Below are 20,215 nucleotides of genomic sequence, written 5' to 3'. Positions count from 1 at the left end.
CAGCCAAATAGAGTAACAACTGTTTTACAGCCCTGACACTTTCTTCTGAGCTAGGCTCTATTGCCAGGACATGCTTCGGTTTTAGGAGCACCTGGCTGCTAAACACTGGGCGGATCTACCCATGACATTTACACTGAAACACAGCAATGAAAACAAGCACTGTCTGACACTCTACTAATTTCCCTAGTCTCTGTTAATAAAGCAAGGAGTTTCTATTCTTTCTACCTTTAACAATTTGAGATGACTTCCAATGGTGGCCCCTGACCTTTTATATGCCTTTTTGTAAACTCATGATTTTCCTTGTAACTCAAAGTCACATAACCTAAGACAGCCAGCATTAGGTAATAATGACTACACATAAGAACATTTTCTCCCTTTACACAGTTTATTCAAATCAGTCTATGATAAGCACACTGATTTGAGAGGCATTTGTATCTGAATATATAAACAGTTTATCTTTATTTTAAAAAGCATTTCTTTCATCACTATAAATTAATTCACTTCTTAATTTTATGATCACTGGGAATCTAATCACTCGATTACTGAATTGAGTAAAGGAGAAGAGGAATGAAAAATAGGATGTTTCAACATCACTTTCTGGTGCTCAGGAGAAATGATGGGCTGGCCAGCATAGTTCAGCATCAGTGAGCAAGCAGAATCACAATGCTCTTTTGGACATCCACCAGAACCTTCACACTTCATTTTTTAACTTCAGACTTTAAATACTAATTGGAACTTTAACAATATGAAACAAACTGTGAGATTCTTTTTAAAACATAGAACCAATAGAAGTAAAAATCTGATCTTACACAGATCTTTGAAGTAATATGTTGTCTGTCTTCTCCATAAGTTGGACTCATGGAATGGGACCTCGTTCGAAGCTTTTCAGTGCACTGTTCTCTACTGAGAGACCAAAATAGTAACTGTTAAACTATGGAGAGCTCAGAGGACAGAGAATACCCAAAGCTAGCATTGCCCACCTTTATAAATGAGATGATAGTTCATATTAATGCTGATTCACTCAACAGAAGAAAAACATTCACGTAACAAATGAATAACCATTTGTACTTCTCATATTTTATTTCACTTACATTAAATGATAAGTAAAATGTCACATAAAGGCCATATATTTCCTTAAAAACAAATGCTATTTTCAAGGGAGATTCTAACCACATGTATTTTAATCATTTCTCTTCCTTTCCTTTTCCCAAGTGTTAAGGAAAGAGTAAATGAAATATACATTCTTAAAGAAACATTGTCTTTAGGTTAGCAAATTTTGTTACATTCAAGATGAAATCTTAGAATATATAAAATAACAAAACTGCCAATTGCTTAAAGTTTCAATTAATTTGAAACCATATTAGAAACCACAGAACCCAGAAGCTATTAATTTAAAAATAGCTGTTGTTAATTCAGGCAAAAAGCTGTAAGTCTAGGGCTGGAGAGATGGCTCAGCAATTAAGAGCATTGGCTGCTGTTCCAAGGACAATTCCCAGAACCCACATGGCAGCTCACAATCACCTCTAATTCAGTTCCAGGGAATCATCTGCCCTCCTCTGGCATCCACGTACAGCAGGTCACACACTTGTTACACAGAGATGCATGTAGACCGAACACCCAAACACATCAATATTTTATAATATAAATGTAAGTCTAGAAAAGGGAAATTCTTTTAACAGATGTTACCAAAAGGCTCTTCTCTACTATGAAATATCCTATAAGACACTGTTTTCTAATATTACACATTAGGCCACAGTTTTCCATACATGATTTAATAACTACAGCCTGAGCAACAGCTTCAGACAGGAAACAGAAACTGACTAGTAAGCATAAACACTCTGCCAGTCTTGGTTTGGCAGCTATAATTACTGCATTTGAAAACACTCTGAAAATTATATTAAAGAGAAAAGCCTAGAAATAAACAATTCATTGAACTTTGTCATCAGCATGGGAGTACAGAACAAAGAGCATACATAAGGATGAATAAACCTACAGTTTCTCAGAACCTATTTCCCAAAGGTAAGTTGGGAGGACATCCATATATTTAGTTTAAATAACTAATGTTCAACCATAAACTACATCAGAATTTCTTTCCTTCACAAGCTTCAAGCCATAAGAATATCTGAAAATGACAGAAGGGACAGATGAGCAAAAAATATGCTCGCTGCCATCAATGTAGGGGCATGCCTGAGTTTGAGTCCCAGAACCCACACAAAGGGGGAAAGAGACCCAGTTACACAAAGTTCTCCTCTAACTTCCATGTGAATACTGTGACACACACACCCTCACACATACACAAACACAATAAATAAACAAGGCAAATTTAAAATGAATGCCCGAAAAGGCAAACCACTAGATCAAAAAGACAGTACTAAAGTAATGTAAGGTTTAGGGTAAAGTAAGACTAACAAAATAGCAACCTTTGGGTTCATTATGAAGCAATGCTTAATATCTAGACAAGCTGTATTGAAGAAAACCACTGATTTTTTTATATGTCTATACAGCCTCTCAGCTGTGTAAATAAAATAGTTAAAAGCGAAGAGAAAAACAGACAGGCAATAATTTGAGGATAACTTCATTAGTCAATATGCTTGAACTTGGACAAGCATTTCAAATTTGGTTTATAAGAGGATACACCTGACATGCTAAGCAATGGCCCGTTCTTTTTTGAGAATTGATTAAACAATCATAAAAAGAGCTCTAGTTAAAAATTGAAAAATGGTTAAATATTAAAAGTACTTCTCATAGAAAATATTAATAAAAAGGAAGCCTGAAACATTTATCTATTTATTGCACAGGAGCATTATAAAAGGACAGACTATTAATTCACATGTACCTGCTCCTAGATACCAAGTAACTGTTTTCCCTTCACAATAAATCTTCTGAAAAGATCCCTACCCCAACTTGTCATTTATTTTTCAAGTAACTACAAGATGACTTTCACTCATTTTACCCTTCAGACCTGTCCTTCAACCTACCCTTCAGTAGCTTTTCTCTCTCTCTTCCCACCAAATACATGTGATGGTCCTAGACTTCTGCATTTAACCTCAATTATTTTAATGTTTTCTGTTTTTCCTGGTCAATCCAATCAATAAACTATTGGTATTTCAAATAGCAAGGGGAAGCTTTGCTTACCAAATCTGCAAACCTGGTTCAAATTACTCTTAGCCTCCAACTCCATCACAAATACAAACTGAACACCACTACCTCCAGTTCAACATATCCAAAACTAAACTCAGTAAGAAGTTCCTAAAACAGGCCCCTAACAAAGGCCAAGGACAGCAGAGACATGCAGAAGCCAGCGTAGGGAGGAGGTCAATACCGTCGCTAAAATCTACCTGGCATAAGAAATGGATACTAGGCCCAGAAGTTTTATTCCACACCATGAAGCTGTCTTCAACTGGAAATACAACTAACTTGAACTCTTAGGTATGTACAAAGACAGCCTCAAATTTACAGTGACTGAACTAGTGGTCAGAGTGAACAGTGTGACAGTGAGTAGGAGGAAAGCCAACCCTACAGGTCTCTTTGTGCACAACAAGTGCTGCTGCCCCACAGAATACCTGGTCCTGATGACTGCATAGTATACAACTGGTACATAGGACACGGTCATAGCAAAATAATGTATGGGTGTACCTGTGCCCAATTAGTAAAGGGGTGGGTTAATTCCAGGGCGCCAGAGTTAACAGGGAGAAAAAAATTATTATCTTGCTGTGAAATAATCCTTCTGTATACTGTGAAAATGTATTGCTCTCATTGTTAATAAAGCTGATTGGCCAATAGCTAGGCAGGATTTTGGGGGTAGAGAGAATGCAGAGAGGAGAAGGGAGGAATCAGAGGAGTCTCCATCAAGACATGGAGAAGAAAGAGGAGGTGCAAGATGAAAGATGAGAGGTCATGCCATATGGAAGAATGTAGATGAACAGAAATGGGTTAATTTAAGTTGTAAGAGCTAGTTAGTAATAAGTCTGAGCTATTGGCCAAGCATTTATAATTAATAATAAGTATCTGTGTGGTTATTTGGGAGTAACTGCCAAGACACAGAGAAACTCCACCTATGGAATCTTAGTAACCTTTCCTGACATGCTTTTTACTACTATTAAAACTAGAGAATATACATATTTTCCCTTTTACTTTTTCTTAGCACTAACTAAAATATTTAACCTGTCAAAGTATTCCAAATACCAGCGAATGTAGGTTTGCCTTGTACTGATAAAAAGCTAAGCAATGTTTCATGTAATGGGATTTAAAACCCAAAGGAAGATAATTAAATGTTCGCCACAAAAGAAACTTTCTACAAGAAGTAATGCCACCAAGATGGTAAAGTGGGGATCTGCAGAGCTTCCTTTCTCAATTCATGAACCAATTCCCAGTGTGAGCCATTGAGGCACCAGACAAGAGGCTCCTACCCCAAAGGCAAGGGCGCAGGCACATCATTAAAGCAGGTAGAAGGGGACATCTGTTCCATCTTCTTACATAATTCCTCCTCCCAACAGAACTCCAAGTGATGGTGGATGGGATCTCCAGCTCCCAGCTTCACCCAGGGTGAGGAGGAATGAGAAAGGCTGCACAGCACCCTACTGATTTCCCAGATGCCACCTGGAAGATTTGATTTTGAGTTGATTCCAGTCTCACCTGAATCTGAGCTCTTAAAGAGTGTCAGGTTTGGGAACTGGTAGAACACTCACATGCAGTCAGTAGTCAGGCCATCCCATCAGCTCAGCACAGAGTAACTAAATTATCCAAACTCTGTTTCTCTCAGGGAGGGAAAGAGCTGGGACACACACCTAACACTCTGGTCTTGCAGATGGATGCCCAAGGATGATGTAGGCACTGATGAGACCAGAATTCTCCAGATGACTGGGCTACTAAGAACAAAGGCTATTGCCTTAGATTGGTATCCATTCAGAGACAGAATCACTTTCTCTGGTTCAAGACTTCTCCAGATGACTGGGCTACTAAGAACAAAGGCTATTGCCTTAGATTGGTATGCATTCAGAGACAGAATCACTTTCTCTGGTTCAAGACTCCACTGGAAGGGAAAGAGAAGACAAGAATATGTCTGATCTTCAAACCCTTTCAGGAGCTTTTCAAGGGACTTGTTTAACCTGTTGTGATATTCTGATGGGGTCAAGTAGAACCTAGCTGCACAAGGGAAGACAAAAGAGAAAGGCAGAGTTGGGCCACGGTGCTACTTCTCTAGAGGACCCAGAGTCGGGCCCTGGTGCTATTGCTCCAGAGGACCCAGAGTCAGGCCCTGGTGCTACTGCTCCAGAGCACCCAGAGTCAGGCCACGGTGCTACTGCTCCAGAGGACCCACAGTCGGGCCCTGGTGCTACTGCTCCAGAGGACCCACAGTCGGGCCCTGGTGCTACTGCTCCAGAGGACCCACAGTCGGGCCCTGGTGCTACTGCTCCAGAGGACCCAGAGTACAGGAGCAGCACCAGTGCAAACGAGAGGTTCCAAGCTCATGAGAACAAGAAAAACCAAGCAAAATAATCCTCAGGAGGGGGCACATAAAAGGCAGAGGGCACATCCACAGAAAAGGTTTGCAATGGCCCCAGAATCTCTGCTCCAGGCAATTCTTAAAGGTCTCCCATTGTACAAAGAAATAGTCCAGAGACTGGAGTGAGGATTGTTTTCCAAATACATAGAAACCAACACAAAGTGTTAAGGATTGTGTATGATGGCCCAAACAAAGGAAGAAATCAATCTCCTGAAACAAGCACTAAAGAAACAGAAGTCTAAGAATGACCTGCAGCCAGTATGGCGGCTCATACCTGTAATCCCAGCACCCAGTAGGCAGAGGCAAGAGGATTATTTTTAGTTTGAGGCCAGCCTAGACTACAAAATGAGTTCTAGGTCAGCTTGATTTATGGAACGAGACTCAAAAAAAAAAATCTGTCAAAAATACATAATAAATATCACCAAAATGGTCAATAGGCTTGGAAAAGTTGAGCATGAAAATTTAAATAACTGGATGTGAAATATTTTAAAGAAAAAACAAAAATGGGGACTAAAGAATATAAAACTGAACTAAAAAATGAACTAGAGGGAGGGCTGGATGGATAGCTCAGCAGTTAAAAGCACTAGCTGCTCCATCACAAGGACTCGCATTTGTATCCCATCACTCACACAATGAGCCAAAGGTCCCACAAACACCCCTCAACTCCAGCTCCAAGAGATCCAACACCCTCTTCTGGCCTTCAAACACACAGTTATCCACATCCACACACACATGTACCTACACACACAGAGAGACACACATACAATAAATAAATAAATCAATCAGTAATCTTTCTTTTTAATTAACTAGAGGGCCTCAACATCATCCATTAAGAAGTACACAGAAAAGAATTAGTAACTCCAAAATCAGCACATTTGAAATTATCCAGTTTGAGAAGCAAAACTAAAAAGGAATGGGGGTGGGGCGGTAAAGGAAGCATAAGGGACTGCAAAGTATCATCAAGCTGACCATCGTGCATTGTTGTATTGAAAAAGAAAAAGCAGAAATGGGCAGCAAGACTGCTTACAAGAATCTGCTAACAAAAGGACATCCAGATTTATGTAGCTCGAAGAATTCCAAACAAACCAAATGAAAAGAGAGCTATGCTGCAACACATTATGAATCACACTGTCAAAAGAGGGCTTTGAGATAAAAAAGAGTAAAGTAACTAATATACAGAGGAGCCGCCACAAGACTTCCAGGAGACTTCTCTGAAGAACCCTGACAAGCCAGGAGAGAGTAGGATGATATATTCAAAGGACTGAAAGAGAAAAAAATGGACTACCATGAATATTATGGCCTGCAAAGCTTTCCTCTATGAAAGACAAAGCCTTTCCCAGACAGAGTCACAAGCTGAAGGAGTACACTGTCACTAGAGCTGACTTAAAAGAAATGCAGCAGGGGTTTCCCCAGCCAAAAGGAAACTAATAAGCAACATGAATAAGCATTTAAGTGTAGAGCTCACCAGTAAAGACAATTACACAGGCAAATAAAGATTAGTCCATTAATGTTATGTTAGCAAATTCATTGTTTTCAAGTGCAGTATAAAGACATAAATCTTACAAATAACTACAAACTACAGTAATTTGTTAATGATAGATAATGTAAGAAGGTGAAAACTGGAACATTAATAAAAATGTGTGAAAGGAATAAGAGTAAAGAATTCTTGTATGCAGTCAAAGTTGTTATCACAAACTCAAAATACACACGTTCCTTCCAAGCCCTTCCCAGTGGATGCCTTCAAGTACTAAATCTGTATGCACTAAGAGCCACTACTACTAAAGAACTATGGCATATCAAACACACCACAGATGCTCAGAACAAAGAGATCCATGTTGGGATGGAGCAAATGGCACAAGATTTCATCATACTACCTAGATCACTATACAATATAAAAAAATGGATGGTTATCTCTGAAAAAAAAATAGAATTTTCCAATTACTATTCCCATACTACAGTTCACTATAAGTAACCAAGACTGTGGAAAGTAAAACTGGGGTTAAATGGACTACTGTAACATAGTATAACTAGAACATGATTTATGCAAGTTGTGTGGTAACGTAATTTTTTAATGTAGTAAATATAAAATACATAAAGACAAACAATCAAAGCATACTGCAACAACCAAAAACAATCAAATCACAAAGAAAGGCAATAAAAGAAGAAATTAACAAAGGAACTATAAACCATTAGAAAGCACGTCACAAAATGGCCATGCTAATGCGAAACTGGGAAACTAAACAACACACACTTTAACCAATGGATCAAAGAAAAATTAAGCAAGAAATTTAGAAAACACTGAAACAATTGAAAAATTACAACATAATAAAATGGACAAGATGAAGTGAGAGCAATGCTGAGGAGAAAAGTTCCAGCAACACGAGTCTAAACAATGAAGAAAAATCCAGTCAACAACCTAAATTTACACCTTCAGAACTCAGACAAAAACTTAACCCAAAGCCTACAGACAGGAGAAAATATTCAGATTATAGCAGAAATTTAAAAAATAAGGATTATAGAAAAATCAGTACCACCAAGAGTTAATTTTCTGAAAAGATCACCAGAATGACAAACTACAGGTACTAATGTAAAAGGGTGGGGGACTCAGGTAAGATTAGACATTATAGAGGAGACATTACAAGCAGTTTATCAGAAACAAAAAAGTTTTCCAGAGAATACTGTCATCAGTTGTATGCCACCATATTGGAAACCTAGATAAAATGGAAACTTTCCTGGAAATACACAGACTGCAAAATCCGTATCATGTGTGAGGCAGGAGGGGCAGGAGCAACACAAATTCAAGGACAGCCTGGGCCATGCAACGAGCTAAAGAATAATGTGGGCTATGCGTGCAGCAGCCAGCGGGGGAGGGAAATTTGCTTATAACAGTATCCAGATGTTATTACCTAGAAATTATCTAGAAGTATCTAGAAATTAATGTGACCAAATAGATATGTGCCAGACCTATATAACACTGATAAAAGGCACAAATAAGCCAGACGGCAGTGGCACATGCCTAATCTCAACACTAGGGAGGCAGAGTCAGGTGAGATCCAGGACAGTCACCAAAGCTACACAGAGAAACCCTCTCTCAAAAACGGAAAAAAAAGGCATAAATAAATAAAAATGTATTCCATGTTCATGAGCTTGAAAGATTGATGCTGTTAAAACATTTATACTACTCAAAGCAATACACATCAAAACTTTGATGGTTTTTTTCATTGAAATATAAAATATAACCCTAAAATCTACACAGAACCTAAAAAGATTCTATATAATTAAAACAATCTGGAGAAAAGCTAGTAAAGCTCAAGGCATGAAACTTTTGATTTCAAAATTAGGAGAAAGTTATAGCAATTAAAAGAATATAGTTTTAACACTGGGATAATATGAATTCCAAAAGGAGAAAAAAAACTAGAAACTGGTATAATTTTTAATATAGCAATGAAAATGCTATTCTAAATTACATAGATTACATACCAGGGCATGGTGGATATGCCTGTAATCTCAGAACTCAAAAAGCTAAGGCAAGAAAACCACCATGAATTTAAGGCTAGCCTGGGCTACAAACTTCCAGCTCAGTCTCAGTTAGAGTGAGGTTGTTCTAGTGTCTTTCTGTGGCTGTAATAAACACCACGGCCAAAAGCAATCTGGGGAGGGAAACTGACTTCATCTCACACTCGCAGGTCACAGTCCATCTTTGAGGGAACTCAAGGTAGACACCTGCAGGCAGGACTGACCGCAGAAGATCACACTGCTTATGGATTTGCTCCCTAGTTTCTAACGTATAAGAACAAAACACCCTGCCTGGGGATGGTACCAACCAGAAAGCTGGGCCCTCCTCCATCAATCAGCAATCAAGAAAAGCCTCATAGATTTGCCTACAGGCCAATCTGATCCAGACAATAACCCCACTGAGACTCCCTCAGGTATTTCTGCACTGTATCAAGTTGACAGATGAAGCTAACTAGAAGAGAGACACTGCCTCAAAAAAGAAAGAAGGGAAGAAGGGAGGGAGGAAGGAAAGGAGGGAAGGAGGAAGGGAGGGAGGGAGGGAGGGAGGGAGGGAGGGAGACTGCGTGGTGAAGAGGAGCCATAAGACTGACCTTTGGACTTGGACCTTTGCCTAGAATGAAGATGCAGATGTATGAAAAGGATGGAAACTGAAGTCCTGTCTTGACTTTTGTTTTGATTTGAGATAACTAAAAACAGTACAGTCTAACTACGGAGAAGAGGAAATCAAAGTCAGTCTCACCAAGAAACCAAAAGCTAAGATGGAGACCCTTGGTCTTGAGAAAAGATTGAGCAGGTATGGTCACTGTGCATGTTGAGTTAGGCAGCTACACTGCTGAGACTTCACAGGAGCAGCTGCTCTGCTACAGACAGAAGAAGACATCGCAGTCCTCTGCCTCTTACAGTCTCCCAGCCCCCTCTTTCATGATGTTCCCTGTGCATGAGAGGTTGTGTTGTGGCTGAATCAATTGAGTTAGGAACCGGACTGCCGTTGTGCACTGCATTTTGACCAGCTATGGATTTCTGGAGTGGTCTCCATGTGCTGAGAGGTGAGAGCTTCGACCCACTCCTGAGATCCTTACACCCCAGATCTGTGGGTATAAGGATAAGTGTTTAAATGCAGTTAGTAATTGCACACCTTTAGGAAAGGGGCAGCAGTAGGTTCTCCTTCAGGATCCCTAACCTCATGAGCCACAGGAGGAATCTCACAGGTCCCACCCCTCTATGAAGAGCCACAGTTAATGGCTTCTGAGAGAGGGAAAATCTGTCTTTTCCAGGGAAGCCTCTCATAGGTTATCCGATCTCAAGTGATCAGTCCTAAGCATATATACATAGGACTCAGCAGTGTGTGTGTGTGTGTGTGTGTGTGTGTGTGTGTGTGTGTGTGTGTGTGTTTGTATGAGAGAGACAGAGACAGAGACAGGGAGAGAATGATTTTCAAAACATACTGTAATAAATGCAGCTGGAGAGACAGACTATTGTGCAAGAGTGAGGATCTGAATTCAGATCCTCAGCAGTGGGACACTTTGTCACTCCAGAGCTAGGGGATGGAGACCAGCAGCTACCCTGTGCTCACTGACCAGCCAGTCTAGCTGAGTTGGTGAGCTCTAGGGTTCCAGGTTCAATGAGAGACCCTGCCCACAAAAAAAATTAAAAAAAATAACATTACATACATGCACAAGAAGACATTTGATATCAATCACTCACCTCCACACACAGACACAGTGTGTGCATACGAGCACACACATGAACAAACATAACACAGCTTCAAAACCATAACCCTAAACCAAGTTTATGGTGGCTTAGTAACTAAATTGTTATGACCTTGTTATCTGTGATAGACATGGAATTCGTAGTATCCCAAGATGGGGTAACTCACACTACTTGGTTTTCATGTCTTTGTATAGCCCCTCTACACTGTGTCTGAGCTGGGTTTGTGATTCATTTTACTTACTAAAATGCACCAAACTGACACTCCACTAGTGCTAAGAGAAACCCTTCAGGTGGCCCTGGAGAATTCTTTGTTACATAACTGGAGATGCTGTCCACCCATGTAAGTAGTCTGAATACCCTACTGGAGAGAAAAGACTGCCATAGTTAAGACCATATGGAAAAGTCACATGAATTCAAGGAAAACTCTGGCTCAGCATAGTAAAATGATCCCAGTCTTCAGAGGTGAGCACGGCCTGCCAACCATCCAACTACCCACAACCAAGATGCCAGCCATCCAACCACCCCACTACCAAGACACCAGTCATCCAACTATCCCACCACCAAGACGCCAGAGAAGGATGCAACTATTTTCAATATTACAGCTCTGTCTAGTTCCCAGATCAGTGCAGGCCAGATCAAAACATGGAGAGTGGCCTCGTTGAATCTAGCCAACACATAAGCAAAGCAATAAAATCACTGTCCTTTTAATTGCTAAGATGGGTCATCACAGAGTAATATACCCATAAGACATAAATTGGTTCCTAGAAGCAGTTCATTAACTAAAACCTAAAGCATCCAGTCTAGAATTAGGACAGGGACCTGGCAGAAGCTAAAAGGACCTATGCTGCTGTGGGATGTTCTGTATGTCAAATGTGTTACTCTGATTGGTTAATAAATAAAACACTGATTAGCCAGTAGCCAGGCAGGAGGAAATATAGGCGGGACAAGGAGGAGAAGAATTCTGGGAAGTGGAAGGCTGAGTGAGAGAGACTGGCAGCCGCCTCCATGACAAGCAACATGTGAAGATGCCGGTAAGCCACGAGCCACGTGGCAAGGTATAGATTTATAGAAATGGGTTAATTTAAGATAAAAGAACTAGATAACAAGAAGTCTGCTGCAGCCATACAGTTTGTAAATAATATAAGTGTCTGTGTGTTTATTTTATAAGTGGGCTGTCGGGCTGTCGGACTGCCGGGGATTGGCGGGACCCAGAGAGGAAACTTCAGCTACACTATGCACTATCATGAAGAAGGCTGGAAGGACATGGAAGAAAATGGTATTTGACACAGAACAAAAAGCCAATCCACATGGTTGAAAGACAAAAAGCTTGCCAAATATCATCTTAATATGGAAAATAAGAAAGTATCTTTAATAAGTTTGTTTAATACTAGACTAAAGAAAATTCCAGGTAAATACTAAAATGGCAACTAACTTATTTTAGCTGAAGCAGAAAAGATGGAAAGAAAAGTAAAGTAAGCAAGGTTTCTAGTTCCAGCAAGCACATGCTAAAAACATTCCCAACATAGGGCTTGTAGCCTTTACAAACAAATAATTTTCATTCCCAGTTTCTCATACCAGCAAAAGTCCGTAAATTAAGACATGGCATTCAAGCAAGACTTGAGCACTGCCTAGATAGAAAGGCAGACTTGCAAGTGTAAAACTTTTTGGTAAGATTGAAAAGATCAAAAGTAGTCATCAGGTGATACTATGCATTCACACGCAGAGCCCTTTCAAAAGATAAAAATGTGTGCTTCACAGATCCTGTCAGGCAACAGATCCCCTAGAAGCCACTGAGGTTTTCTCTTGAGTGTTCTTAGCCAAGACTCAAAGGTGAAAATGACATATCTCTAAGAGAGATTAAATGTGACTTCTAATAGTTTGAACCCAAAAGAAACGCACAAGATATCTATACGGTTTTTGAGAAATTTTATCAGCAAATCATTACTGTCTTGGACTGAAAGATAGTGCAGATGAAATAGGCCACTGGACTCCAAAAAACGCTTCTGAAAAAGACAGACTAGGAAAATGACTCAACTGAAAAAGAAAGAATAACTCACAAGGTGGGTAGAGAGCCAGCGAGAAGTACTCCATGCTATACAGAATTGTTTCTGGGTCTTGAAATGTGATAAAAGAACATCTAGCATTTGCCCATCTAGATCTCAGAGCTGTTAGACTCAGTGACTCCGTTGCACCTTCCACGAGCTCTCTCTTGTTAGAAACACTTATCTCATTATTGTATCCTGGGTGAGTGGAATAGGTATGTCTCTGAGAAGACATGCAGTGTTCAATACACACATGAAAAGATACAACCAATAGACATTAGGGAATATAAATTACAACCACAAGATATCACTACATAACCATAAAAATGGACACCATTACTTATGGAGTATTCCTGGTACAATTCTATATTATAAAAACATCAATTCTTTCTAAATTGTTATATTTATTTAACCCATTTCTAATCAAAACTCTCAACAGAGGTATATATGAAAAACAGAATGAACTAATTATGAAATGTATATGGAAACATAAAACAAGAATTGCCTGGGTGTGGTGGTTTGAATAAGAATGGCCCCCAAAAGCCATATATTTGAATGCTTAGTTACCAGGGAGTGGTATTATTTGAAAGGATTAGAAGGATTAGGAGGTGTGGCCTTATTGGAGTAAGTGTGTCACTAGGGGTGGGATTTGAGGTTTCAAAAGCCCATGCCAGACCCAGGCCCAGGTGTGTCTGGAATACACGCACCACCCCCCTGCAAGTCAGGATGCTGCTCTCAGTTACTGCTCCAGCACCATATGTGTGTGCTCCCCACCCTGATGATAATGGACTTAACTTCCAAAACTGTAAGCAAGCCCCCAACTAAATACTTTCTTTTATAAGAATTTCCTTGGTCATGGTGTGTTTCATAGCAATTGAACAGCGACTAAGACAGCAAGTAATCTTAAAGAAAAAGAAGCTACGAGGGTACCAAAATCTCAGAAATTATTTAACAGGTACACTACTTGAAGCAATATGGTCATTTTATTTTGTCTCCAAGGTGATTTTTGATCCTGTAAAATTGAGGAAGAAAATAACTGACCTCTGGCCTCCACCTTGCACGCACACACACACACACACACACACACACACACACACACACACACACACACGTAATGTTCATGGTAGCATGTATAGCTATAACTCACCAACAGTAGAGGACATTCCCAGCAGGTACTTAGGACTCGGTTCAATGCCAAACACTTGAAGCACTAAAGCATTAACACAAAGATGACAAAGAGAAAAAAAAACTGCAGATGAGAAACAAACCTGTGGAAGTAAGAGTCTCTGGTTTCCAGAAATAGCATGAGGCACAGCAGTGGGGAAAGTAAGTGCTGCTACTTGGCCTGCATTGGTGAATATCTAAGAATGATACTCAATACATTCAACACTGATGAGGAGCAAAGGGAGTTTATGATTATGGGATGCAGTTTTCACTACTTGTTCTTATAGTACACTTATATCAAGAGCTGAATAAGAGACCATCAAAGGTATATTCAGATATCAAAGTACTCAGACTTATTCCATACTAGTTGTTCTGCCCAAACAAATTGGTGGAAAGGGCTGACATTTTTGTCAGTGAGAGGTCCTCAGAAGCCAGAGACTTACCAGTGAAAAGCAACTCATGCTGCTCATGGGTTATCATCAACAAAAAGTGTGTCCAAGAGCAACACAGAAGTAGACAAAAGGTCCCCATTGGCTGACCAGCCCTTATCACAGAGCCTAATCTTAGACTCAGGCCACCACACTTCCACTGGACAGAGAACATGTCAGTAGTTCTCTGTATAGGTCAGGTTCTACAATGGTTCAAACGACCCAGATCTAGAACTGCAATGTCCATCACAGTGACCACTAATCACATACATCCATTTAAATCTGTTAGAATGTAAAATTCACCGGTTCTCAGTCTTTTGGCCAAGACTAAGCACAGAATGCAAAGTTCAGCTCCTGGGCCTCATTTCAAACACTCAACAACCATTGAGAAAAATACCTACTATATTACCAGTGTCACACACATACACACACACACATACACTCACTCACACTCACAGACACACAAACACACACACACACACACAACTTCTATTGGCCATTGCTACAATCAAATGTATCTTTGCCCAAACACCAAGGGTATTCTTAAATTAAATGAATATTTCTTTATGAATAATATTTAAGAGGCTCTACTGAATGTGAATATGAATCCTATCACATTGATGCCAACAGTCATAGACTCTTTAAGAAAGAAAAAGGTACTGACTCACTCCCTGCGAAATCCCTACTCCTAAATCAGGCAGCAAGGTATTTATAGTGTGTCATCTCCATATAAAACAGAGTTTGACAAAGAAAAAGATTACACTGCTGTTTTGGAGTACACAAAAATTCAAATTAATAATCTTCAAATTTAAAAAAAAAAGCAAAACATTTTTCAAATACAGCAACATAGTCAATAGAGCACATCTTCATTGTACTTCATCACCCTCTGCTGGCCATGCTATTAAACTGCATATACAAAGGAAATTCTAGCTACACTGGGAGACCTTTTTAAAGGGCACAGAGAATATCAGCTTTCTGCCACAATGCATTCCTTGAAACCACATATGAAGAGGATCATTGTAAAGCAAAGCACATTTTCCATAAAGACAGACTGTGGCTATATTCCTCATTTCAAACTAAAAGCTACCATCAAATAGGCCATGGAAACCCTCATGAAAGCAAACATACAAAAACTATAGTCCCTTGTAATCATTTAAAGCAGGATAATTATTCTCCAAGTCCTTTCTTACAAGCATGAATACATATATCATTTAGCTGACCCAATGAAAGTTAAAAGGTAAGTTCCAATTGATATGAAATTAGCCTAAATTTGATATGTTGAAATTTATGTATGTCATTATGTTTCAACAAACCTAGAAATTTCCTATTGAGGATTTATTATTGTTATTATTATTGTTACTTTACATCTCGACCACAGTTTCCCCACCCTCCTCTCCTCCTAGTCTCTCTCACCTCCCCTCTGTTTTCCCCTCATCCACCACTCCTCCATTTCTCTTCAGAAAAGGACAGGCCTCCCATGGATATCAACAAAACATAGCATATAAAGTTTCAGTAAGACTAGGCACCTCCCCTCATATTAAGGCTGGACAGGGCAACCCAGTATAAGGAAAAGGATTCCAAAAGAGTCAGATACAACTTCTTCTCCCACAGTCAGGAGTCCCACAAGAAGACCAAGCTACACAACTGTCACTTATATGTAGAGGGCCTAGGGCAGTCCCATGCAGGTTCCCTGATTGTTGGTTCAGTCTCTCTGAGCCCCTATGAGTCCAGGTTAGTTGATTTTGTAGACAAACTTAGGATTTTTAAATATCTAGACTCCTTATAAAATTATAGATAAAGAAATGCATTTTCCCACCAAACATGAAACTCCTCTACAAAAAGTAGAAGAGATGTGCCTCCTCCACTGTAAAGCAGTGTTCAGAGGCCAGAATGTATTCAACCTTAATCTCCTTCACCCTCTGTCTTTGGTAGAGTTACTGTTGCTGTGATGAAACACCATGACCAAAACAACTTGGGGAGGAAAGAGCTTATTCAATTTACACTTCCAAATCAATGTTCATCATCAAAGGAAGTCAGGACAGGAACCAAGCAGGGCAGGAATCTGGAAGCAAGAGCTGATGCAGAGGCCATGGAAGGGTGCTGCTTACTGGCTTCCTTCTCATGGCTTGCTCAGCCTGCTCTCTTATAGAACCCAGGCCCACCCGCCCAGGGATGGCACCACCCACAATGGGCTGGGCCCTCCACCGTCAATCACTAATTAAGAAAATGCCCTACAGCCGGATACTATGGAGGCATTTTCTCAATTGAAGTTCCCTCCTCTCAGATGACTTTAGCTTGTGTCAAGTTCACATAAAACTATCCAGCACACTCTCTAACTCTTTTTGTCCCAGTTTTCTTAAGTGAAAAACTTTAATGTAGTAATATTTTTATTGAGTGATTTACTTTCATACAGGTATAAAGTATTTTATTCTAAAAGAACTAGAAACTGTAGGGCTGAGGAGATGGTGCAGTTGGTAGAGTTCCTGCTATACAAATATGGTGACCTGAGTGTGCATCCCCAGCACTATATAAAGAGCGGGCAGGCAGCAGGGAAATCTCAGGGCTTTGGAAGCAGACACAGTCCCCAGGGTCGTACTGGCCAGCCAGCCTAGTCAACTAGTGAACTCCAGGCTCAGCAAGAGACCCTAGTTTAGTGAGAATCCTTGTCTCGAAAGAAAAAGAGTAGAAAGGGGTTGAGAAAGACCCAGTATCCACCTATGGCCCCCACATGCACAAACATACATGCTTGCCTGCTTACATACACACATGCACACACCACATAAACATGTACTTGTGAATATGCGTGTACACACACACACACACACACACACACACACACACACACACACAAAGCCGGAAATGGTAACTCCCAACATTTAATTAAACTCTCAAATAAAAGTAAGTGCTATTAAATAGGTATTCTTTTCCATCTTTGTCTATGCCAGAATTCAACTGCACCTTGAAGACAAACTATCAGATAACATCATATTTCACTGGAAAATTACAGAAATAACAATACTCTTTTTTTTTTAAACCTCTTTCACAGAATTGTAAGAATGAAACCTGTTAGCTTTATGTCTTTCTTTGGGACAGAGCATGAAAAGAATACAGAATGACATGAAATAGCATCTACGCATTACTATGTAGCTGCAAATGTCTGTATAGCACAGTGCACCACACTGTGTTCCTTGTATCCTGGAAAGTAAGACTTACTAAGTCCCTTGAATAAATATGCTTCCTGCAAATCACCTTTTAAATACTTTTCCTAGTTTACAGGGCTGGGAATGCAGATCAGTTGGTGGAATGATTGCCTAGCCTACATGAAGCCCTGGGTTTGATCCCCGGGACCACATAAGTTCATAAGCACCCACCTGAAACTCCAGGAGACAGAAGCAGGAAGGTCAGGAACTCACGCTCATTCTCAGCTACTCCGGAAGTTCGAGGCCAGTGTGGGATACATTCGTTCCTGTCTCATAAATAAACAACAATAACAACCACGACAACAACTTCTTTTGATAGTGTACAGTTACAAATAGAATTTTTCCACCTGAGTACTGTTTTTTTCTTTTTTGAGAACACAAGATGACTTCTAGAAGCTAAAAACAGTTGATAACTAGTGGATCTGAGATAATCCTCTGAGAGGATTTCATCACTACAAAACAAAAGAACAGTCAAACAACGACAAGTGAGTCCCTGTATGAACTGTGCTAACAGCAGCCACCAAGCCAAGGATGGCAGTAGCCGCAACTGATACTCAGTAAGTCCTATGCTGAAGTCTCCACATGTATTGTTCCACTTTGTTCTGACACTGAGTTCCAGAAAACCCCATTTTACAAAATGATGAAACTTGGGTTTAGAGAAATTAAGTAACTCGTCTGAGGACAGATGGTTGCCAAGTATCAGAAGTAGAATTTGAACCACAGCAAACCTCCTCATTTCAGCTCAGTCTGGAAACAACAATGGACAAGGGAAGAACTGCGTGGATTGCTGAGGTGGCATGGACCAAAAAGCAGACAAAAGGCTGGAGAGATGGCTCAGCAGTCAAGACACTGACTGCTCTTCCGGAGGACCCAGGTTCATCCTCAGAACCTACGTGTCAGCTCTTACTAGGGTCCCGACGCCTTCTTCTGCCCTCCACAGGCACTGCATGCACACTGTGCATACATATGCATACAGGCAGGCAAAACACCCATACACATAATACTACATGAATATTAAACTTTTAAGGAAAAAATGAAATTTCCATATTTTCTGCCTAAGCTACCTAAAGCTTAGAGGCATCCTGGAAACATAATCCATGAACCTGCATTCCAGTACCAGACACACTGCTGGGAATGCTGTGTGAGCCTTCTGAGGCTGCTACTACCTCCACAAACACAAAGGAGCAATGCCTCAGGCTACAGAGAGGATCAAACCAGGGAACTTAGAACAAGTGTCCAGACAGTACCTAACATACCTTAGGCACTCCCAAAACAGCACAAATGCCCTCACTTGGCTTTCCTGCTTTAAAAACTAGAAAACAAGTGGAATTCACAAAATCTGCAATGTACTCATCAAGGAAAGTTTCCTTCTTATGTTTAAATCTATATACAGACTTGTTACATCTACAGACATATTTGTTACATAGTTAAATTTATTAATTTTAGCATTAATATTAAAAATTTGTATGTCCAAACATCTTAATAAAAGTTTGGTATTTTAGAAGGCAATTTGACAGTATCTATAAAAATATAAATGTGTGCTTACTAAATAAAAATAACAAACATGTATACAAAAAAGAATGCTATTATCTCTATACTCCAGGCAAGTCCCATTAACCAAAGGTGATATTTAGTAATTTTACACACACACACACCCCACCTCTTTAAAACGCTTCTATACACAAATATAGTTCACTATACCTCTACTACTTTTTAAATCTTTATAAATCTTTCATATCTTTCCAAGATAGCCCATATACACTTTTTTAAACAATTGAACAAGATACTAAATCAATTAATAATCCCACCAATACAGTGATTCATCTTCTAGGAATCCACTATAGTCTAAAACACAGACAAGTATGTAAGTCTATTCTTGATACTATAACTAAAGAGGTGGTATCTTTAAGTCCTGGGCCAAATTAATGGCCAAAGTTGTTCACCTCCATAGTATCTCACAGAAATCATATTTTAAAACCCCCAACCACTACTCCAAGATCTTTGCTTTACTTCATACCTACTAGTAGATCCCCCCATCTAACCACTTCCCAACATTATAGTTTTTATTAAGAAAATTTTTACTCATTTTACATACCAATCAAAGATCCCCCTCTTCCCACCCCTCCAGCATTTCCCCTACAACTCACCCCTCATTCCCTCCTACAAGAAGGTAATGCCTCCCATGGGGAGTTAGCAGAGCCTGGTACATTTACTAGAGGAAGGTCTAAGCCCCTCCCACTGCCTCAAGGCTATGAAAGGTGTCCCATCATAGGTGGTGGGCTCTAAAAAGCCTACTTATGCACCAGGATTCTGATCCTACTGCCAGGGGGCCCCTTAAGCAGATCAAGCTATACTGCTGTCTCGCTATGTATGCAAAGGGCCTAGTCCAGTCCCATGCAGGCTCCACAGCTGTTGATCTAAATTTCATGACTTCCCACTAGCTTGATTTGGTTGTCTCTGTAGGTTTCACCATCACGATCTTGATGCACCTTGCTCATAGAATCCCTCTTCTCTCTCTTTGACTGGACTCCTGGAACTCAGCCTGGTGTTTGGCTATGGATCTCTGCATCTGCTTCCATCAGTTACTAGAGAAAGGCTCTATGATGACAGTTAGGGTATTCACCGATCTGATTACTGGGGTAAGCCAGT

General features: G+C 40.0%; 1 protein-coding gene across 1 annotated transcript in view; it reads right to left on the bottom strand.

Moving 5' to 3' along the window:
* The window catches only part of Cep112 (centrosomal protein 112), a 423,208-nt gene that overhangs the window by 380,620 nt on the left and 22,373 nt on the right, over positions 1-20,215 (bottom strand). The window contains exon 5 of the mRNA XM_059272022.1: positions 810-903. Coding sequence (XP_059128005.1) covers positions 810-903 — 94 coding nt within the window. The remainder of the gene's footprint in view (positions 1-809; positions 904-20,215) is intronic.

This window comes from Peromyscus eremicus, chromosome 8a (genome assembly GCF_949786415.1).
Source record: "Peromyscus eremicus chromosome 8a, PerEre_H2_v1, whole genome shotgun sequence".
Classification (NCBI taxonomy): domain Eukaryota; kingdom Metazoa; phylum Chordata; class Mammalia; order Rodentia; family Cricetidae; genus Peromyscus; species Peromyscus eremicus.
The sequence above is the reverse complement of the archived record's forward strand: the minus strand, read 5'-3'. Positions and strand labels throughout refer to the sequence as shown.